This window comes from Danio rerio, chromosome 8, assembly GCF_052040795.2.
Source record: "Danio rerio strain M-AB ecotype USA chromosome 8, GRCz13ab, whole genome shotgun sequence".
Taxonomy (NCBI): Eukaryota; Metazoa; Chordata; class Actinopteri; order Cypriniformes; family Danionidae; genus Danio; species Danio rerio.
The window spans coordinates 1,982,501-2,007,500 of record NC_141028.1 but is presented as its reverse complement, the minus strand read 5'-3'; the positions used below and the strand labels follow the sequence as shown (position 1 = coordinate 2,007,500).

Sequence of the window (25,000 nt, the reverse complement as noted above, 5' to 3'; positions counted from 1 at the left end):
CTATAACTAATGTTCTCAACTCACAGCAATAAAACTTTACAATGAGTGCAACAGTTTGTATTCTATAGTTTATTATTATAATTTTTCATTTTCCATATCTGCAATTCCTGTATTTTGGCATTTTTTTGCAGTCCACTTAGAATCCAACATGGAAATCAATGTTTTCTTTATTGGCATTGATTGTTTTGAAATTTAAATGTCATTAACATGCCTGTGTTTTAATTTCTGTAATAAATATGGCTGTCAAGCCAGGATCTTGATGGTTTATTGTGGGCATGTTGTTTACATGAAGAAATCTGTGTTACAAGTTAAACAAAAATTCTATTAAACAATAATATTTTGAATTTAAATATTTTTTTGTCTTGCGTTTACATTAATTTTACATTTAACTAGCCAAAATTACAAGATTCAGTATTTTAAAAGTGATTAATCGCGATTATTTTTTTTTAAAGGTGCGATTATTTAGTAAACTTTTTTTAATTGATTGACAGCACTAGTATTTTTATATTCTGGGTAAAGCATAAAACTAAAAAAATGTTCATCCAATTAGATATTGTCGGACTGACATCTCCCATAATTCCGATAAGCAGCTTAGACTGTCAGTCAACATATGTAGATTCGGACTTCTGCACATCTGTTAACGCAGATCCGCCATTAGCGCGTGCCCGTCTGCATCACAAACACATGCTGCGGGCCGCTCGCCGATGCCGAGTCAGAGCCGCCGAAGGACAGCCGAGCTCGGGCCGGTTCTTGTAAAGCCAGTCGCGAGTATAATTCGCCCTTAAAGCGGCCGCGCGGTCACGAGACGGACCGGGAGAAATCAAATGCTGAATTGAAACTTTTAAAAACCTGAATCAATATTGGAGTTACTTGAGCACGCTGGAGGAAGGAGGACACCATGGCTGAAATATAACTGTTAGACAGGTCATGTTCTGTTTTAAAACTTAGTCAGGCTAAGCTGATGTTAGATTGTGTTGTTATGAATGACTTATCTGCACAGACGTGTTGTTTAGCCACTGAAATCTCCCGGTGAAAGATTGATGTGATTATTTTCAGTTTCATAAGGTCCTTTTACAGTATCTATAATGTAGATTTATATTTAGTTTAACAACAAAACATCAGTAAATAGCGCTATTCCGCCTAGCCTGCTTTATTGAGCTGAAGTTGCTTTTATATTCACATTGGGTCATTTTTAATCAATGACAGCCTTCCTATACTGTTCAACGCTACTCTGAATATTCGCTCTGAAATAGCATGTAAGTGTGGTTTAGTAATAAATATAATTCCTGCACGGCGCTGGCACTAACTAACTGGCGAATGACATGAAGTGGGTTGTGTGTCTGCTGTTGTGACGCGGTGCTCGCGCTCACAATTTCAGGGGGTGTGGCTTTGAATCACAGTCCCTCCCCGCCATCCAAAGATAATATGCTAAGCAGTTAGCATTTTAGTAGATCACCTACGGCACCTTTAATTTGATGATGTAAATATATTACATAGACTATAGTGTATGCATATGTAAAATGCTTTGGCATTCAAGCTTTCAAATGTGACCTGTCAGTGGGTGCACATGGCTCCTAAATAGCAGAAAAGTAATAAAAATTGTGGATGAATTTTTTTTATTTTAATCCCTTGAAAAGAAACTGTATAACAGTGTCATAGTAAATAAAATTATTGTTAAAAATTTTATTATATTTTGTTTGTTGCATACAGGTACCTATTTATGAGATGGTGTATTTCAATCCGGCTACCACCGCTAGTATATTTCAAACCTGTGGAGAGCATTGATATACACTTCATTAAAAAAAAACCTGTGCACTGATATACAGTTTATTATATATTGCATTGTACACTGAAAAAAGTGTTGCATGCAGAATTGTTGCAAACAATTTATTTATGTTGAATTTAAACAAACAAATTAAGTTTAATAATGTTCAACTTAATTTGTTTGTTTAAATTCAACACAAATAAATTGTTTAGAACCACTTAACGTAAAAAAAATTGAGTAAATCCAAGGAATCATCTTTGAATATTTTTTTTCAGTGTATTTATAATATAAATATTTTGCATTATTACATAAACTATTTTTCAACCTTACTTTCAGAACATTCATGCGTATCTTTCTTTTTTTTTTTTTCATCTTCTTAGTAAGATCTGCGAGTGACCTGAATGATCTGAAGAAGCGGATAAGACTGAGGCTTACTGTGTCCATCTCTCTGATATCAGGCTGTTTGAGGGATTTAGAGGTTAAAGTTTGCTGTGAAGAAGCAGCACACATGTCCTTCACTCACTTTCTTTAACACACACACTTGCACAAGCACACAATCTGAACACAAACACACTTGCTGCCAATGAAGAACTAAAGTGACTTTCAGACTTGGGAGTTTCAGGTCTGGCCAAACCCTGCAGAGATGAAGAGATGATCTAAGGCTCCCCAAAAAAACAGAACTCACCGCATATGAGTTATTAAACACTGATCTGAGTGTGTGTGTGTGTGTTTGAGATGCTCTTGGGTCTTTGAAAAAAGACTCATCTGGTTACCAAAAGCTTGTTTATTTAAATTAAAAAAGTCTATGTTTATTTCTTTTCTATGTTCATACTTTTGTTTATTTGTTAGTTGTGATTAAAGTGTTAATATATTATAACAGAATCTGTTCATTTTAAAACGTGTAGTAAAGGTGCTCATCATTTGTAGGTGCGACAAAATTGTGTCTGGTGCGCCTAAATCTTTAAAGTTAGGAGCACCGGTGCTACCAAAAAAAACTTAATTTAGAGCCCTGATTAAGCAGAATAGTGTTGTTTTCAGGTCAAATTAAGTATATTTTACTTTCCCCACTTGAAAAACTCACCTAATTTTGTGATGATCACCAGCAATCTAGGCTTGCAGATCACTGGTATACATGCACCATCACCTGGACTACAATTCTGTCATGTCATGAACTACAAATCAAAATTATTTACACAGCTCACATTCCCACACCCTTGGCTGAGTCCTGTAGATCTGTAACACCACAAAATGCAATCCTGTCTAAGTTTTTTCGTGTTGGGCTTGTTTTACCATTTAAATAGAATACTGATTCATGCAGAGCATGCAAACTCCACACAGAAACACCAACAACCAACAAATTCACAACCAAAAGCCATAGCACTGCCTACAAAACAGCACGACCTACTAAAGTGAGTTTTCCCTAAAAACAAGCTAAATAATCAATCAGTGCATTAAGTAGAATATTGTTGTTTTCAGGTCAAATTAAGTATCTTTTACTTTCCCCACTTGAAAAACTCACCTGATTTTGTGATGATCATCAGCAATCTAGGCTTGCAGATCACTGGTATACTTGCACCTCCACCTGGACTACAATTCTGTCATCTAATGCACAACTGTTTCTGAAACTCTGATGATTACACACACAGCCGGTAGCTGATTTAAGACTGAATGATTACATGGGCTATTTACACAGCTCACATTCCCAAACCCTTGGCTGAGTCCTGTTAGTTTGTAACACCACAAAATGTAATAATGTCTAAGTTTTTTCGTGTTGGGCTTGTTTTACCATTTATATTGAATAATGATTCACGCAGAACATGCAAACTCCACACAGAAACAACAATAACCAACAAATTCACAACCAAAAGCCATAGCACTACCTACAAAACAGCACTACCTACTAAAGTGAGTTTTCCCTAAAAACAAGCTAAATAATCGGTCAGTGCATTAAGTAGAATATTGTTGTTTTCAGGTCAAATTAAGTATCTTTTACTTTCCCCACTTGAAAAACTCACCTAATTTTGTGATGATCACCAGCAATCTAGGCCTGCAGATCACTGGTATACTTGCACTATCACCTGGACTACAATTCAATCACCTTATGAACTACTAATCCTGTCATCTTATGCACACCTGTTTCTGAAACTCTGATGATTACACACACAGCTGGTAGCTGATTTAACATTGAGTGATTACATGGACTATTTACACAGCTCACATTCCCACACCCCTGGCTGAGTCCTGTTAGTCTGTAAAAGCACAAAGTGTATTCCTGTCTAAGTCTTTTAGTGTTGGGCTTGTTTTACCATTTTATATTGATTCATAGAGAACATGAAAACTCCACAAAGAAACGCAAATAACCAACTAATTTACAACCAAAAGCCATAGCACTACCTACAAAACAGCACGACCTACTAAAGTGAGTTTTCCCTAAAAACAAGCAAAATAACCGATCAGTGCATTAAGTAGAGTAGTCTTGCTTTCAGGTCAAATTAAGTTTATTTTACTTTCCCTACCTGAAAAAACTCACCTAATTTTGTGATGATCACCAGCAATCTAGGCTTGCAGATCACTGGTATACTTGCGACATCACCTGGACTACAATTCTGTCATGTTATGAACTACAAATCCTGTCATCTCATGCACACCTGTTTCTGAAACTCTGATGATTACACACACAGCTGGTAGCTGATTTAAGACTGAATGATTACATGGGCTGTTTACACAGCTCACATTCCCACACCCTTGGCTGAGTCCTGTTAGTCTGTAAAAGCACAACGTGTTTTCCTAAGTCTTTTAGTGTTGAGCTTGTTTTACCATTTATTTTGATTCATAGAGAACATGAAAACACCACACAGAAATGCCAACTGAGCCAGCATGTCACACAAAATAATATTTAAATTATGTTTAAATTAAAAATAGCAGTTTTCTCTGTCAATATAGAGTAAACTGTCATTTATTTCTGTGGTGTAAAGATACATTTCCAACTTTAAATCGCATAAATTAGTCACGGTTTACTATATAAAATAGTAAAACAATTGAATAATAATGAATAATAATATTTTAATTCAAAACAGCTGCTTTTTATGTTGATAAATAGTAAACTGTAACTTAATTCTGTGACCTAAAGGAGAATTTTCAGGATTACATCACAGAAATCAAATAAATTACAGCTTACTATATAACAATACATCTATGTCAAAATATAATAAGCTGTTATTTATTTCTGTGCTGTAAAGCTGAAAACAGCAGCACACTTTTTCAATCACAATGTTATGAATTTCACTGATTGTCACTTTCCAGAACCTTCACTCTCGCTGTTCTTCTGCAATTACAGCCATATCACCCTGCAGCCCAAGAGCGGTTACTCACTGGTCAGTACCTGGATGGGAAAACACATGGGAAAACTAGGTAGCTGTTGGCAGTGGTGTTAGAGAGGCCAGCAGGGGGTGCTCAACCTGTGGTCTGTGTGAGTCCTAACGACCCAGTATAGTGAAGGGGACGCTATACTGTCAGTGAACGCCATCTTTAGGATGAGATGTTAAACTGAGGTCCTGACTCTCTGTGGTCATTAATAATTCGACAGCGCTTTGTTGCCACCCAACAAATTCCACAAAAAAGCTCACAGCTCTACATGAAGGTCTCTCTCTGTCTATCCGTCAGCCGGTTTGTGCTCTTGTGTTTCTCTGCGTTTGACTGTAAGTGGCACAGCTGCATGTAATGACGTCTAACTAGCGGTGATTTTGTGAAAGGCAGAGCTGATGCGCTGGAAGATGTGGTCAGCTTTCAGGCACAGCTTCAACACAAACACACTGGGATTCAGTTGTGGGTGTCGTTTAAGAGCAGAAATGACCCCAAAAATCTCCTGCGCAAATCTTGTTCTACTTAGAAAGACTGAAGCAGATCTTTGTGTTTCTCTCAGAGGTGGCCGAAGGGAGGAGAGCCGTTCTGAACACTAATAAAAGCCAAATGTGTTTTCTTTATTAGTCTGAGGAGAGGAGTTTCTGCTCCGTCACGCAGTATCAGCTTTTACCCACTGCAGCCTTTTGTTCTGGCCTTTGTTTCACAGGATCACAGGCTTTATCTGCCATCATTACTGTATTATCTGGACCACATACTGCTCCGGCTGACATTCTGCATTAATATGCATTCGATAAAGCGGACGCATGGTTTACACTTGAAGATGTAAATGCAGACACTAAAATATTACATGTGCAACATTGAGAGAGAGAACCAGCAATGCAGGATGACCGACAATGTACACCTGGATATATATATATATATAAGTTTTACAATTTGGAAAACTAATTAATTAATTAACTAATTGGGGAAAAAAGACTACTAAAAAGTTGCATTCATGAAAAAAAAAATTGGATTTAAAAAAGTAATTTAGTAAAACAAAATAGTAGTAAATAAATAAACACAATCTGAACGCTATAAATAAATGAATAAATAAACAAATAAATAAATAAATACTCAAAGTAATAAATAAATACATAATCAAATAAATAAATAAATAAATAAATAAATAAAAATAAATAAAAATAAATAAATAAATACATAAAAATAAATAAATAAATAAATAAATAAATAACAATACAATATAAATAAACAAATAAATAATAATCAAATACATTAATAAATAAATCATCAAACAAACAAGTAAGCAAATAAATAAAAAAATAAAGTAAATTGCATAATGTAAAGTATGCAAAGTTTTAGGATTTAAAACCATACAATTTTGGTAGACACAAAAAGCAGTCACACACACATATATAAAAACAAATACATAAAAATAAATGACAAATGCTTTACTATAAAGAAAGCAAAGTTTCAGGATTTTCAAAACTATATAATGAATAAATTAAAATAGTAGTAAATATATAAAAATGCAAACTGTAAATGTGTGCAGCTTCACCCTGAAAGTAGGCAAACTTTAATAAAGACAAATTAATAAATATTTATCATTTATTTGATAAAAATTTATTTATTATAGTGTAAAAGTATGCAAAGCTTTTGAGAAAATAACAACTACAAATAAACAGTAACTAAATAAATAAAGACATGAAGTCTGCTGATGGCCATGAACGTAGGTAAAGTTTGAGGTTCTTAAAATAAATAAATAAATAGGCATATAAACGTTGACAATGGGATGCTTTATGCGGTGTTCACACTAGACACGTAAACATTTTGACTTTACTCGCTTCGCAAGTCGAATTCACTTCACAATAGATGCAGATCCGCATCATGGGCAGGGCTTCTGTCTCTAGTCCATACATAATTGTGTGACAACATAGGAAAAACATCAAGCCAGAATCAACAACAAAGCCAGATTGCAATTTGCTGTATTACGCGGGGAAAATACTTTTGGAGACATGTCCTGTGCTCTGATGGAGCTAAGATTGAACTGTTTGGCCATAATGAGCAGTGTTACATTTGGAGGACAAAAGGGAAAGCTTATGAGCCTAGAACACCATCCCAACTGTGAAGTATGGGGGCGGCAGCATCATGTTGTGGGGCTGTTCTGCTGCAGGAGGGACTGGTCCACTTCACAGCATAGATGGCATCATGAAGAAAGAACATTATGCAGAAATACTGAAGCAGCATCTCAAGACATCAGCCAGGAGATTACAACTTGGCCACAAATGGGTCTTCCACACAGACCATGACCCTAAGCACACTGCCAAACTAGTGAAAATGTGCTTTAAGGACAACAGAGTGAATGTTTTGGAGTGGCCATCACAAAGCCCTGGTCTCAATCCTATAGAGAATCTGTGGGCAGAGTTGAAAAAGCTTGTGCGAGCAAGACAAATCTGACTCAGTTACACCAATTCTGTCAGGAGGAATGGGCCAAAATTCCTGCAAACTATTGTGAGAAGCTTGTGGAAGGAGACCCAAAACATTTGACCAAAGTTATACAGTTTAAAAGCAAAGCTAAAAAATACCAAGGAAATGTGTGTAAACTTTTGACTGCGCAGAAATTAATAACAAAAATCTCAATCTCTCTCATTATTCTGGCATTAAGCAAATGTTAATCATTTAGGTAATCCTGACAGACCTAAAATAGTAAATGTTTGAGTATGATTTACCATCAGACATTTAATAAAAATGGTTATGTTCCTTTTTTAGTGTGTATGTAAACTTCAGGTTTTAACTGTATAATAAAATAATGCTGCTTCATGAAGAATTTATTCAGCCAAAACGCTGTTCAAACCTCCTTGACATTTTGTCATAGCGGCCTGACATCAGCACAAAAGCTGCTGATTGAGGGTTATAATAGTGTACACTGAGTGTATGTTATTTAGAGTGTAGCAGAGGTCTGTAATAGTATACAGTGAGTATATATAATGACATCTAGTGTGTAGCAGAGGGTTTTGAGTGTGTACAGTGAGTGTGTAGCAGCGGCAGCTATACAAACACTGAGCGTATCTGAAATGATCTCCAGTCTTACCGTGATCTGTGATCTTGCAGGACACTAGATACAGCTCCTTCAGACTGCGGCCCTCTTTAGCAATGATCTCCACACACCTGAAAAACACACACACATATAGGGTCAGAGGTCAGAACACACACCTGAAGCTCATCTGCACATGCACAGAACAAATCGGACCATGCCTACGTCTCAATCAGCAACAATATATGAAAGCTATAACAGTATACAGTTAAGCGTGTGTGTGTGTGTGTGTGTGGACTGCAAACTTTGTAACATCATGTGTGTGTTATTCATCATAAACTCCACTATAAATACATCAAATAAGAGAGTTGCTATTAAATCAGGATAACTGCTGATGTGTGTGTGTGATGCATATCTGATTGCTGTGTATTGAAGCGTGTGCTGAATGCATGTAAAGCGCAGTAACAGTGGAGCAGTCATCAGTGCTGGAGAATCTGATCTGCTGAAACTCTGCAATAATAACTCTGCATCCACATCAGCGTCTCTTTCAACTCTCTGCATCTGCAGTTTCGTCACGAGCGCTTTCCTCCATGCCAAAGCCCTTTTAGTTTTAATCAGAGTAGATTCAATTAAATTATTAATTTTCTTCCCAAACGCTTTTGAGGTGCAGATTTGGGATCGGTGGAGAAGAAAGGGCCGACGGCGAGTCCTGCCTAATTATTAAGCTTCAGGAGACTGTGATGTAATTATGCTCAGGTGATGGAATTATGGCCGCTTTTAATAACCAACCCGCATCTGAGCATGTGCTGAAGAATAGGAGCGTTTGCATTTGATTTAATGAGATTTTTGGTTTTAACTAAAACTCTGCTTATTAATTAAACACATGTAACAATCAAATAATTGGATGAATAAAAATTATAGAATAAATTACATAAATTTATTGAATTGTTTATTCCTTTAGTCACCTTTATATATTTAAATCAAATCAGGTTAAATTGCATTAAAATAAGTGCATGTGTGCGTTAATTGTTGATGAAAAGTTTATGAAAAATTATTATCATTTTTCTACATTTCTGTTTTGTATTGCATTTTTAAAATTTAATTTTAATTAAATGTAACTGTATTTAATGTTATTATTTAATGTAATTTATTTTACATTTATTATTTAATTTTAAACTAATTATATTTAATTGTATTTTATTTTATTTTTGAATGTAATTTAGTTAGATTTATTTTTTTTAATTTAACAAAATGCAATTGTATTTATTTTATATTATGTATTTTTATTTAATTTATAAACAATTTTATTGTTTAATTTTAATTTAATTACATTAAAATTTTTTGTTTAATTTAAGTACTTTATTTTTTCTGGTCTAATTTTATTTTATTTTTATTTATTGTGGTTAATTTGAAATATGTATATGGTTTTAACCAAAACAATGCATATTTACTGAACATGAGTGTATTTAATTTTATTATTTATTTTATAATTTTATTTAAATTTCATTTTATATATATATATATATATATATATATATATATATATATATATATATATATTTTTTTTTTTTTTTTTTTTTCCTAAACTGTTAAAAAACAACATTGGTGAAGATAAACATAAGCGTATATAATTTTATTAATCATTCTTTATTTATTTCATATTTCAAATTATTAAATAACAACAATAAATTAAAATTAAATAAAGAAGAAAAATAAAATGTATTTAATTTAAAATTAAACAATATATTTTTAAATAAATTAAATAAGACTACATAAAATAAATACTTTAATTACGTTTTATTAAAATAAATAATAAAAAATAAATCTCATTTAGTTACATTAAATTATAAAATAAAATACAATTAAATTCAATTTAATTCAAATGAAATAATAAAAATTAATTTAAATCACACTGAATAATAAAAAACTAGAGTACAATTAAATAACATTAAGTATGAATGTATATATATATATATATATATATATATATATATATATATATATATATATATATATATATATATATATATAATTTACATTTTAAATTAAAGAATACAAATTTGATTAAATTACATTAAATAATAAAAGAAAATACAATTAAATTTAATTCAAATTAAACAATAAAAATTAAATACAATACAAAAATTTAGAAAAATAATACACACACCCACACTTATGTTGATGCATTTTAACTTGATTCTTTTAATTATATAAAGGTGACTAAAGGGATAAACAATACAATGAATTGATTTGATTTATTCAATATTTTTTATTCATCCAAGTGTTTGTTTGTTAAATGTATTTAACCTGAAATTTGATCTGCGGTTGTTTCATCAGTGTAAACAGCTAATACCAGCCAACTTTTGACGATTAAAGCAAACAAACAAACAATAAACCAATAATTCACATTATAATAATAAGCACACACTGATCTATCATTGTGACGTCTACTAAAAGCCCCATGTTTTCCCCAGTGTGTATGTCTCTGAACAGACATTAATGAAGCGGTGAGCTGTCTATCAGATGATAGCTGACGCCCCCTGACACCTGAGCCACCAATCAGAGCGCAGGACAGCTGTCAGAGGCGTGACCTCATCACAGCCGGAGACAGGACTGACTCAAGGACACACACTCACACTTCATCTGCATTTCACACAGATACACACACACACACCTCTTGTTCTAGTGGTCAACTTTCCTTTTAAATGTACAGTAAATGAATACCTACATGTACTGTATACAGCTGAAGACTAAAGTACTGACACTGCTCTGAATTCTTCATTCTTTTTCAAATATATAGCAAGTGATGTTTCATTGTTAAAGCGCACCTATTTGACCCCCTTTCAAGATTCAAGATGAGTCTTTTGTGTCTCAAGAATGTGTCTGTAAAGTTTCAGCTCAAAACTCCCATCAGATTATTTATTAGCCCTTTGAGAATATTGGAATTTTCAGCTCTGAACTGTACACTGTAGCTGTTTTTGTTGCCTGTGCCTTTAATGCAAATGAGCTAGTTCTCCCCACCCACTCTGAAGAGTGCTGCCTTCCCCAGCTGCATCTCAAGTAGATAAACAGCACAGTGACAAACAAGAATGAAGCAGATCTCCCTTACTACAGTAAGATGAGTTGATTGAAGCCTTTCCGCAACAATTAGTTACAGACAATGTTGTTATATGCGCGCATACACACACACACACACACACACACACACACACACACACACACACACACACACACACACACACACACACACACACACACACACACACACACACACACACACACACACTGTTTTGCATGGCAACAGTGACAGGATACAGGTTAATATCTACTGCTGTATGGATATTCGTTATGTTAATGTACAAAATAAACCTGATTAACATCCACAAACCGAGATCGAAGCGTCTTATTATTATACTGACTCTTTTATGATTTTAATTACATGTGAATGTGGTGATGAGGTACAGCAACTTTACCATGTTAACTACAAACATGCACGGTTTTAAAGACGTGTTAAACTTGTAAAACTCATTCTTGATCATATGTGATGGTGGCTGATAATCACAAAGAGAGGAACAGATCTTATAATTCCGGTTGCTTTGCACACGTCCTATCTTCCTGATATGATTATACAAATTACTACTTCTACTATTTTTTTATCCACACTTTGTATGTATATATATATATATATATATATATATATATATATATATATATATATATATATATATAGGGCATCACGGTGGAGCAGTGGGTTACACAATCGCTTCACAGCAAGAATGCTGCTAGTTCAAGCCCAGGCAGTTGGCGTTTCTGTGTGTTCTGGTATCCCCCACAGTCCAAAGACATGCAGTATAGGTAAATTGAATGCGCTAAATTGGCCATAGTGTATGTGAGTGTGTGCAAGAGTGTGTGGGTGTTTCCCAGTGTTGGATTGCGGCTGGAGCGGCATCCCCTGCGTAAAATATATGCTGGATAAGTTGCCGGTTCAGTCCACTGTGGTAACCCCAGTTTAATAAAGGGACTGAGTCGGAAAGAAAACAAAATAATGAATATATTTAAATAATGCTCAGCAAAATTGAGTACATAACATAAAATAATAATACAATTAAATTCAAGCTAAATATTGCACACACAAAACATTACAACCAACAACACTTTAACTATTTTTTTGCTTCTCTTGATTTTTCCTTTAATTAAATTTGTTTTTATTATTTTTCAAATGACATCTACATTTGACTCTACTAGTTTTTGGACTGCTATCGTAAGTTATTTTGTTAGATAAGCTTCAGATTTGGCTTCAGTACTGACTAGTCACAATCACCAATCCAATCCTTGCAGATCACTGGTATGCATGCGGATCGCTGGGAAAACTACACACACACCACACAAAAGAACTACATATCCAGTCATGCACTGCTCAAACACACCTGTTCCGGGTTTCATTGATTACACATACACACAGCAGGAGAATCAATTTGACCTGATTACAGGAACTGTTTATACAGCACACACACACATCAGTGCTGAGTCTTGTTATACTGTCAAGTAGGGTTGGGATGTGTTGTCTAATGTGATACATCAGAGTGATACATCATGTGTTCAGAAATGCTAGGCAAAACACGGTGTGGATGTGGATCATGTTCGTTCTAAAATGTCATTTTAAAACTAAGTAGTATTAGTGTAAACGGGGCCTAAGTATGTATTTTTCACGAGGGGGTTTGCGCCGGGGGCGGAGGATTGCCGATGCCGGCTCAGCATCGTGTCATCTATTGGCCATCGGCGATGGACGATGGTATCGTCTATCGGCCCAACCCTAGTACTGACTAGTCACAATCACCAGCGATCTAATCCCTGCAGATCGCTGGTATACATGCGGATCGCTAAGGAACCACAAACACACCACACTAAAGAACTACATATCCAGTCATGCACTGCTCAAACACACCTGTTCCGGGTTGCATTGATTACACACACACAGCCGGAGGATCGTTATGAACTGATAACAGGGACTATTTATACAGCACACACACACAGTGCTGAGCCTTGTTATACTGTCAAGTGAAGGCGTTTCGCCTTGCCTTGTCACATTTGACTGTACTAGTTTTTGGACTGCTATCGTAAGTTATTTTGTTAGATAAGCTTCAGATTTGGCTTCAGTACTGACTAGTCACAATCACCAATCCAATCTTTGCAGATCACTGGTATGCATGCGGATCGCTGGAAAACTACACACACACCACACAAAAGAACTACATATCCAGTCATGCACTGCTCAAACACACCTGTTCCGGGTTGCATTGATTACACATACACACAGCCGGAGGATCGTTATGAACTGATAACAGGGACTATTTATACAGCACACACACACAGTGCTGAGTCTTGTTATACTGTCAAGTGAAGGCGTTTCGCCTTGCCTTGTCATGCCGTGTACCGATCTCTGCTTTGTTTGTTTTTTTAATGTTGTTCGCCATCCGGATCAACCACTCGCCTGTTATTGACCACTCTTCTGTATGTTACCGTTTGCCCCTGATTGTGACCATTGTCTGTCTGACTAATCTCTGTGTAATAAATTCTGCATTTGGATTTGCATCTCCGTTTTCTGGCATCCTTCACATGACATGACTAACCTAATGTACATGCGCAAATATAATATTGTATAGCTTCCTATTTGTAAATATACTTTCCGCAGTTGTGGACTATTTTGCTTGTTTGTTTGCAAAACTCACTACATTTTGACTCCTGAAAATAAAACAATACATGTCACTCATCTAGAAAATGCTCCTTGATTTGATTATTTTTAGATATTTGAACTAGAAATAAGACACAAACTCTAAGTAAGAAAAGCTTTCTTTTTTTTCTGCAGTGAACAAACGAAGCCGTTTTATAAAGCGGGAATATTTCCCCACTGATAAACACATTAATTACGTCTCAGAGCAGAGACACAATATTAAAGTAAAACACTGGTAATATTCAAACGCAGCAGGAGAAACACTGACATCAATGTTTAATACAAAACTGACAGACGCGAGTGTGTGTCGCTGCTCACATCTTCACACACACACACACACACACACACACCACGAGATGAGACGAGACGCACATAAAGAGACATTTATCAGCAAAGAGCCAGACAGAAAAACACAAAGTCAAGGCCGAGTTTCAGCTCCACACAAACTAAAGCACCTGAGGAAAACACAGAAGCTCAAGGCCTGGAGATCAAATAAAGCAGAAGACTTAATGAAATGGAGGGGCGGAAACGGAAAAACTGCGCTTTACTCCATTATTCCGGCTGTAAATCTGCTTTTATATGAGCTAATAAAGCAGGACTGAACTGTTGGTTTGTCTTTTGTCTTTGACTCCATCGCAAAAATGTGCAGTTTTGTAATTCTTGACACCACAAATATTAAAAAAAAGAACAAGATTGCGTATTTTCTAGAGCTGTGTCAAATGATTAATCACAATTAATCACATCCAAAATAAAAGTCAAAATAAATGACATGTTAATGCATATTTATATACAGTTAAAGGTCAAATTATTGCACGTGAAACTTTTATTCTTCTTCAAATATTTCCCAAATGATGTTGAACAGATTCAGGAAATTCACAGTATTTCCTCTAATATTTGTTCTTCTGGAGAAAGTCTTGTTTGTTTTATTTCGACTAGAATAAAAGCAGTTTTTAAGGTTAATATTATTAGCCCACTTAAGCAATATTAGTTTTGCATTGTCTCCAGGACAAACCATTGTTATACAATGACTTGCCTAATTACCCGAATTAACCTAGTTAAACCGTTAATATGCACTTTAAGCTGAATACTAGTATATGTATTAAAGGGCAACTATGGTGAAAAATCTACTTTTCAAGCTGTTTGGACAGACATGTGTGTAAGTATAGTGTATAGACCGATATATATTGGGTTGATATAAACACACGCAGCCCTTTTTTTTCAATTTAACAATATATAAACGACGGACCAATTAGAGCGGTTTTCAGACCGACTGCAACTTTACGTAGGAGTACGGTCCCCCCGCCCACCAATATTGATTGACAGCCTCGTGTCACGATCATATCCTCAGTTTCTTGTTGCACGTCCGTCATTTTCAGCGTGTGAGTCAAAGCGATGTCACTAAGGAACACCCGTGCTCTATTTTTAGATGTAAGGCTCATTGGGCTCAACACAAGACTAATGTTCTCCACATTATCGCCCTATCGCAGCTCAGCGCAGCGCCGTTGTGTTTGTCCTGCATGGTGAAGGCCAGTGTTTGGGAGTTCTGGAATGTGTGGCGCAACGATTCGGGATACTTCATGTTTCTGCCGCGTCACTGAGTGTCTGGTGTGCCGTGTCGCAGCACATTCGGTGCCTTATTCAAAGTTAATTCAGTGTGTGTGGTGTACAAGTCTCGGTGTACAAGCTCGGCACTTGTACACCGTGACTAAACAAAGACACAAATGATTTTGTCCTCTCTGCTTGGTCTGTGTCCGAGTCGTACATGTACAGCTGAATGCTCATCCTATCTTAGCTTAGCTTCTCTCTGTCTGTCTGCCTGTCTGTTGCAAACACAGAGCGTGGGAGCTCTTGGCTCCGCCTCTTTGTTACGTTGGGCAGGAAGCCGAAACTAATTTTCATGTGAAGCAACACGCCCCTAAAACAGCGAGCTGTGTGTACGTCCCCAACATGACACTTTTGAACACATGATAATATAAACACCTGAACTGTGAGTTGAACTGAACCTAAACTGGCACACTCAGAACAACCAGAATATTAATATTAAATCATAAAAAAGGGGTAAACTATGTGCCCTCTAATACTAGTATTACGTATTGCCATCATAAAAAAAACTCCAGAAAACTCTAGTGTTATCATTGCTTAATGTATTTAGGATTGTTAGGCTAAACGTTAAAGCTGCAGTAGGTGATTGTCTTCAGAAGCATGTGTTGTTGTGCTGGTTGAAAGTCTCTTCACAGTCCAATAGTAATGATTAAATTAAATGATCTATAATATTTTTATTATATTTTTGAACAATGACAGCCTGTGACGCGCTCCTTATATTGTTCACCGCTACTCTGAAACTCGCTCTGCAATAGCATGTAAGTGTGGTTTAATAATAAGCGTAGTTCCTGCATGCCGCTGGCCAAACACTAAGCATACAGTAGTGGCTTTAGGACAAAGCACGTGAGAAAGTTAGACCAGCGTTCCCTGCATGCATGAAATATTGCATATTATAACATAAGTTTTACTCGCTACACAACTGAAACGTGCTGGATTTATTACAGTTTTTCAGTGGGAATTGTAGTATTATAAAATACTGTATAGTTTTCTAATTGGCGAATGACATGGTCTAGTGCAGGGGTTCTCAACTGGTTTGGCCATGGGACCCACTTTTTTACATGGTCATCAAGCCGCGACCCAAATTTTTAGGAGCTATAATATAATTTTAAGATTTATAATTAATTTGTATTTATTTATTAACATACACAACTAGTGACAGATACATCATAAGAAAATCACCAAGACTTACAAATAAACAATATTTTATCTCTGTCAATTAACAAAATGTATCAAATTATAGATATATTACAAAGTAAAAATGTCAAATACTGTAAACAGTGGTTAGGGTAAGGAAAAGTTCAGTACCATTTACTAAACTAAACTGTTAATAAAACATTAACACTAGGGATGTAACGGTATTGTAAATACCGTCATACCGCAATATTAATTTTTTTCGATATTACCGAAGTCGCATGACTCGGTAAAACTATAGGTCTTCTGAGAAAATTTGCTCAGGCGAATGAAGCGAACGGGAGATAGCGAAAACTACAATTGCCATCAGCCCATGCTTGACCATCATCCCTTGCGGTCTGTTGTTGCTACAGATCCAGTAATGCGGAAATGGAGTGTGCTGCTAGAAGCGGGGATGAAAAGAGCTGGAAAACTCTAAGGCCCCGTTAACACTAATGCGTTTTAGTTTGAAAACGCATAAGTTTTGCTACGGTTACGCCAACCGTCCACACTACGCCGGAGTTCTCGAGCGCCGAAAACTGCTGCTCCGTCTCAGTGTGGATAATGGAAAACGGAGACATCTGAAAACGGAAGTGGGGCTGCTGACATTCGCCTCTCTGATTGGGGCTTTTCCTGAATATTAAGTAGCCTAACACACACAGTTCAGTCCTGCATTATCTCCGTGTAAGTTCAGACTTCGCAAGTTTGATCAAGGCTGCAGTCTCTTCTTCTCAGTTTGATATGGAAAAGCAGATTATACAGAGGACACGGGTAAATGTTCAAAGGGAACAGTGTACTTTATAACTTCATTCACATCACCCTGGCTTCGTTGTTTCACTTTCTCAACAATAAAATGGAAACATGATTTAAGGAACTGCCTATTTTCATTTTAATATTAGCAACTTAGACAGCAGAAATGTTGAGGCGTCGTGCTGCATAAGATGAGCGTCATCTTCACTGTGTGGATATTTATAACAAAACGGAGCCGATAACAACTGCCTCCTTTCAATTTCAGTGAAATACGAAACACAGCCTCTCTTTTGCCAAAACACGTTACCTGAGAACAAGTAATAGATTCCAATGCCCAAAGTCAGGGAATATGTCGTTAGATAAAGACAACAAGATAAATGAAATATCCCGTTTAATAAATATAGTGAGATTAGATCCAGCGGGAGATGCTTGATGAGAAGTCCGACTAGCAGAGCTCTGATCTGTGTAGATGGGCTGAGTGTGATTAAATGTTGAATGTGATGAGTTTTCAACAATACTAAATTGAAACTTTATTTTTTTTACATGGTTTAATAATTTTTTGTTATTAAAATTGAAGTTCCTGTTTCAAAGCTTACAGGTAGATGGCTAATTTGTATGTCATTGACACTTTTGGCACTTTTTTGGAGTATTTTCATAAGTTTTGTTTTTTCCTGTAAATGATTCAATAAATACCGTACCGTGACATTCATACCGAGGTATTACCGTACCGTGAAATTCTGATACCGTTACATCCCTAATTAACACTGATCCTGTTGAACAGAACAAACCAGCAAATTAAAGTTAAATTATTCAAATAATCATAACCATTTTTATAATAATCACCAGTTATTTGCTCTTCTGCTTTTGTGTGAGCTTTCTTGGTCTTTGCTACACAGTGAGCATTACGATTTGCGGAGTGCCTGTACTAGTTTTGAACATGAAGATGTTCGGCACTTTTGTGATGCCCTCAGCTATTGGAGTCGTCTTTGAAAATAGTCCACAGGTTTATCCTTGCAACTGGGATGTCTGGTTTCTAAATGTCATTTTAGTTTAGAAGGTTTTGTCATCAATATATGTAAATCCATACTTTACATATTTATGGTCATACATGCACTTCGACGTATTTAGTGCTATAATTAAATGAAATTCCACATGTCAAACGGTACGGTTGTCGCGTGCGCATTTCAAAATAAAAGTCTGATATACGCAAAATTTGTTAAAAATTAAACTTTTGTTGTTGTTTTTTTACCCACTGAAAATGTTCCCGCGACCCACTTTTTAGTCAAGAATGTAGAATTATATGTCCTTGTGTAAACTACTATAAAGATTTGATCAAGTCAAGAGTCATCTCTTAAGAGTTAAATCCTAAGAGTCATTCCTTTCCATGTTCAGACGCAGTTGAGAAAGTTTTTGGTGTTGGTTCTGTGACTCTGAACAGATCTGAAGCTTCCCAAATGAGCCATCAAAGCGGCCTGTTTGTTTCTGTGATCCAATTAAAAAGTGAAAGGCCCGTTTGATGGACTTCCACAAACTCCAACCGGCCGCTGTTTACGGTAATACACGTCTGAATCTCTCCCCGAGGACGTCACATTTCAGGCCGACTCATTACAGACACACAAAAGCTCCTTCATGTGACGTGATCTACTGTTAATGGCTCTGATAAGCAGAGTTTGCTTTAATGAGAGGATATTAGCAGCATGTTCACGCTCCACATTCAACAGCGTTCATTAAACTAATGGATATGAAGAGCTGGGAGAAGGAGAAATATCGGGGAGAAGGAAGTAAACGCTTCAGCCTGGCATGTAATTTCAGGATACCTTGACGGAGTGCAGGTTCTTCAATTACAGCGACTGCTTTTAATTACACTAAATATGCTTCAGATGTCCAGCTATGATACACACGGACATCCGGCGTTCAGCTATATGTGCTACAACGTCCAGAACACGAACATCAGATTCAAGACTTACAGTAAATAAGAGTGTGGAGAAAGAGTTTTCTTTTTTAGTTTAGTCAAAAATGTTTTCATTAACTGAAATACAATGAAATAAATCACAATAAATGAACAAGTAAAACTAAATGTAACTGAAAACAGTCACAGGAAAATTAACTAAAATCAAACATACTGTAAAACATGCTGGGTTAAACAGCATCTAAAAACTGCCTTCTTTTATCTGAGAAATATCGCTAAGTTACGAAGTATGCTATCAATTTCAGATGCAGAACAGCTAGTCCATGCTTTTATGACCTCTAGGCTGGATTACTGTAATACTCTGTTTGCTGGCTGCCCAGCATCCTCTATTAACAAACTTCAGACAGTACAAAATGCAACAGCCAGAGTTCTGACCAGCTCTAGAAAATATGATCATATCACCACAATGTTCTCCTCCTTACACTGGCTGCCTGTACAGTTTCGTATTGATTTAAAAATATTGCTTCTTACCTATAAAGCTTTAAATAATCAAGCTCCTGTTTATCTAACCAACCTTCTGTCTCACTACAATCCAACTCGCTCTTTTAGATCTCATAACTCAGGGCTTCTGGTAGTACCTAGAATAGCAAAGTCCACTAAAGGAGGTCGAGCCTTCTCCTTTATGGCTCCTAAACTCTGGAATAGCCTTTCTGATAATATCCGAGGCGCAGACACACTCTCTCAGTTCAACACTAGATTAAAGACCTATCTGTTTAGTAAAGCACACACTAAGTGGATCACTTAGCGGGTTTCCACACAAGTTTCTACATCTTGTTTATATACACTATGAACAGCAGCTACGCTAATTATTCTCTGTATTCTCCATTTCCACCTGGGGATACTCATCTCGATCATCCAGATAATGTGGAGTCTCTGATTGGATCCAAGACCAGCGACAAGATGATCCCAAGGTTTCCATATCTGGGACCAGGCTGTATCCTGAGCAGCTGCTGCACCGGTCCCCATCGCAGCTGAACTATCATGGTACGATGCATCGTTTGGGGAAAGAACGATGTAGTAACAAGTGTTTCCCAAAACCCGTAGTTTCTCTGTTCAGATCCATCACTTAAACCACGTTAGTTATAATGTAACACACCAACACAATCTCACGGCAATTCGTAACTTTTTCATTTAGTGGCTAATTCGTATGAATTCGTACGATCTAATTCGTACAATTTAGTACGATTTGCTTATCCCCCAATGACGGTTGGGGTTAGGGGTGGGGTCAGGTGCCACGCCTCCTTTTTAAAATCGTACCATTTCGTACGACTGAACTCGTACGAATTCGTACGTATTAGCCACTAAACTGGCAAAACGTAAAATACTTACGTTTTCTCGTGAGATCAGGCTGAAAACACCCATAATGATGCTCAAAACTGTGCGGAGTAACTACTTCTTTATAGAAAAACCCCATCATTTCTTTGTGCAAATGATATTGTTTTACAAGCACATGCATTTAAAATAAAATCCAATATTAGTTTTGGTAAAAGCATGCACTCGCTTTCCATATTAACTGAAATATCTGTAAATGGCACATATAGAGCCATCAAAATGACATCAATGTTTTCAAAGTGCACTGCTAAGAGAGCACAATTGTAAACATGAAGATCGCTAAAACTGAACTGTAAAAATAGTTAGAAAGCAAATGACACCTGAGAGAGATGACCTTAACGCTTTTTACTTTTAAAAATTCCTACTTTAAATGTAGGAATGTTCTAAATGAATAGGGCATAGGGGGGATAAGTAGAAATAGAACACAGCCAGGAACTATGTTTCTAACTACAGTTCCAGAGGTGTAGTTGCGAGTGCTCAAGTTTGCGATGCAGTTTGCGAATGTTCGTTGGAGCGACGGATTTGGGAAACGGCAAATCAACAAACTATGCTTGTAACAACAGAACTTGCAACCTTAGTTGGCTAACAATGGTTTTGGGAAACGCACCCCTGGATGACATTAAATGTATTCTGTTAAACTAGAATTACTAAAACTGAAACTATGTACGTAAAAACTAAAGTTTTCACAAAATAAAACTATTAAATAACAGCATTAATACACGCTGTATTTATCATGTTCGTGTGTAAGGTATGTGTATTTCATGTTTATTTGCATGTATATATTTTCTCTTAGTTATTTGTTTTGATTGCAATGTTATTTATGGCATGGCGTGGCCTTTAGCACTGTTGGGAGGTGGGCTGGGGGGTTGACGAGTGAATCCTGCTTTGTTTGCTGGAAAAACCTTAAAGATGCTGTGACCACTCACTTTAAAATCAATAAAAATTTGATCACAAAAACTAAAAAATAAAAGCATTAGTGCAACAAACTAAAACTTATCTGAAACGTACAGCACAAAAATAGGCACTAAATCAGCACTAATCTTAGCAGAATAACACACAGGTACTGTGGTAAAGACAGCACTTCAGCAAATGTTGGCTTTCTGTTCAGGAAATGATGCAACTCTTAAACTCTTTCGCTCCATAAATTTCCTCCGTCTCTGCTGGTCAGTAATGAAAACAGATTTGGCACGGGTTAAACTGGACGCTATAGACGTAATGAAACATAACATCATAATGTGCATGATTTACAAGCCGTCCACATTAATATCCCATCATGCAAACGACACATGCTGTATTTACTCTTGCCAACGAACCAAAAAACATGCATTCAAATCTATTCAGACAGGCTTTCAGATGTTTTATACGCTCCAGATCTGACTGACTTCAGCTGTCGAAAAGCTTCATCCCAAAATCAAAATACAGATTTTACTTTTTTTTTTTTATAAAAATCCTCTTTAGCTTTGAGATTTATTTTCATTTTAAAACAATGATCAGCATGCTTTTCTTTAAAGCAGAATATTTATGCTTGATGATTTATGATGATTGAAACTAAAGTGTGTAAATTTTAAATATTGTTTAAAATAAAGTTAGTGCATAAAATACAATTGAAGTCAGAATTACTTGACCCCCTGAATTATTAGCACCCTGCATTATTATTTCACCACATTTCTAATCATAATAGTTTTAATAACTCATCTCTAATAACTGATTTATTTTCTCTTTGTCATGATGACAGTAAATAATATTAGACTAGATATTCTTCAAGACACTTCTATACAGCTTAAAGTGACATTTAAAGGCTAAATATAATAGTTTTCGAGATAAATATTTTCCCCCCAATTTGAAACATTGACTAATTCATTTGTCAATTTAAATGACTCGGACAGAATGAATTGACATACAGACTAGCTGCAAAATATGTATACACCCTACACACCATAAGAAATGGTTAATGTATATTCATGTTTCTTATTTAAATAATCTAGAGTTTATTATTATTATTATTATTATTATTATTATTATTATTAATATTATTATATTTGTCAATATATTATCTGTTTGTTTGTTTGTTTGTTTGTTTGTTGTCATTTATGTCTTACTGTATTGTAATTAAAAAATTTTATTTTATTATTATTATTTGATGATTTTAATATACTACATACTTGAAGTGCTTTGGCAATACTGTATTTAATGTTATGCCAATAAAGCAACTTGAACTTAAAAGCTTAACTAGGTTAATTAGGTTAACTAGGCAGGTTAGGGTAATTAGGCAAGTTACTGTATAATGATGGTTTGTTCTGGAGACTATCGAAAAAAAATATAGCTTTAAGGAGCTAATAATATTGACCTTGAAATGGTGTTTAAAATATTAAAAACTGCTTTTATTCTGGCCAAAATAAAACAAATAAGATTTTCTCCAGATGAAAAAAATAGGAAATATAGGAAATAATGTGAAAATTTTCTGAATTTGTTCAACATCATTTGGGAAATATTTAAAAAAGAAAAAAAAAATTAAAGAGGGCTAATAATTCAGACTTCAACTGTTCATTCATTCATTTTCTTGTCGGCCTAATCCCTTTATTAATCTGGGGTCGCCACAGCGGAATGAACCGCCAACTTATCCAGCAAGTTTACGTAGCGGATGCCCTTCCAGCCGCAACCCATCTCTGGGAAACATACACACACACACTCATACACTACGGACAATTTAGCTTACCTAATTCACCTGTACCGCATGTCTTTGGACTGTGGGGGAAACCGGAGCACCCGGAGGAAACCCATGCAAACGCAGGGAGAACATGCAAACTCCACACAGAAACGCCAACTGAGCCAAGGATCGAACCAGCGACCTTCTTGCTGTGAGGCGAATGTGCTACCCACTGCGCCACTGCGTCGCCTGACTTCAACTGTATATATTTAAATGACATATGCCATGATTTACAATACTAATAATACAAAAAAAAACTTTAAAACATATTCAACCAGGCGTTCAGATGTTTTTGCACACCTGATATGACTGACTGTAGTGTTCTAAATATTTCTTAGACTCGAATGTCATCGTAAAATCATATTGAGCTTAAAGAATCTTTTCTTTTCTTTTAAGGCCTCTTTTTGGCACCATTAAGATTACTTTGAATATTTTTGCAAAATAGCAATATTTTAATATTGCATTTGAAGAAAAATGCATTGCATTTCAAAATTGTTTAAATTGCAATTTAAGCACTTTTGTTTAAATCACCAAAAAATACTGATTAAACACAATCACTGGCCACTTTATTAGGTACATCCGTCCAATTACTCGTTAACGCAAATTGCAAAACAGCCATGGCAGCAACTCACTGCATTTAGGCCTGTAGACATGGTCAAGACGATCTGCTGCAGTTCAAACCGAGCATCAGAATGAGGAAGGATTAAGCGACTTTAAAAGTGGCATTGTTGTTGGTGCCAGATGGGCTGCACTAATACACTTTGGGTCCATTAGTACCAATTGAGCATGGTGTCAACGCCACAGCCTACTTGAGTGTTGTTGCTGACCATGTCCATCCCTTTATGAGCACAGTGTCTCCATCTTCTGATGGCTACTTCCAGCAGGATAACGCAGCATGTCATAAAGCTCAATCATCTCCGACTGGTGAACATGACGATGAGTTCACTGCACTCAAATGGCCTCCACAGTCACCAGAGCTCAATCCAATAGAGCAGCTTTGGGATGTGGTAAAACGGGAGATTGGCATCATGGATGTGCAGCCGACAAATCTGCAGCTATCATGTCCACATGGAGCAAAATCTCTGAGGAATATTTGCAGTAGCTTGTTGAATCTACGCCACGAAGGATTAAGGCAGATCTAATGGCAGAAGGAGTCCAACACAGTACTAGTAGAGTGTACCTAATAAAGTGGCCGGTGAGTGTATAACAGTAATAATATTTTCAAAAGAAACATTAGCATGCTTGCGGCTGGAAGGGCATCCGCTGCGTAAAAATTGCTGCATAAGTTGGCGGTTCATTCCACTGTGGCGACCCCGGATTAATAAAGGGACTAAGCCGACAAACAAACGAATGAATGAATGAACATTAGCATGTATTTAAGCAGGTTTTCAATTGTGTTCTGCACTTTAACTGCAGAAGTAAAGCTTACTAGATGCTTTTTAGACTTACATTTTGTTATTTTGTTGAATACAAATAAATGTATTTTAGAACAATTACAATTTATTTAGATTATTAAAATAATATTTTAATTGCAACTGAAACACTTTTGTTTAAAACACCATAAAGGCAAGGCAGTGCAC

General features: G+C 36.0%; 1 protein-coding gene and 2 long non-coding RNA genes across 4 annotated transcripts in view; 1 reads left to right on the top strand and 2 right to left on the bottom strand.

The window, feature by feature from the left end:
* The window catches only part of LOC141375564 (uncharacterized), a 4,767-nt gene extending 1,493 nt beyond the window's left edge, over positions 1-3,274 (top strand). The window contains exons 2-3 of the long non-coding RNA XR_015497520.1: positions 498-1,810; positions 2,041-3,274. This is a non-coding gene — a long non-coding RNA (uncharacterized LOC141375564). The remainder of the gene's footprint in view (positions 1-497; positions 1,811-2,040) is intronic.
* The window catches only part of fbxl17 (F-box and leucine-rich repeat protein 17), a 379,419-nt gene that overhangs the window by 148,234 nt on the left and 206,185 nt on the right, over positions 1-25,000 (bottom strand). For both annotated transcript variants that reach the window (XR_015497408.1, XM_087264114.1), the window contains exon 9: positions 8,217-8,293. Coding sequence is in view for 1 of the 2 variants with exons in the window: in XM_087264114.1 (XP_087120240.1) it covers positions 8,217-8,293 (77 nt within the window). In the remaining variant the exon portion in view is untranslated. The remainder of the gene's footprint in view (positions 1-8,216; positions 8,294-25,000) is intronic.
* LOC148679665 (uncharacterized) lies at positions 2,118-4,421 on the bottom strand. The gene is made up of 2 exons (XR_015944728.1): positions 3,781-4,421; positions 2,118-3,284 (listed from the first exon to the last, which is right to left on the bottom strand). It is a non-coding gene; the product is annotated as an uncharacterized LOC148679665 (long non-coding RNA).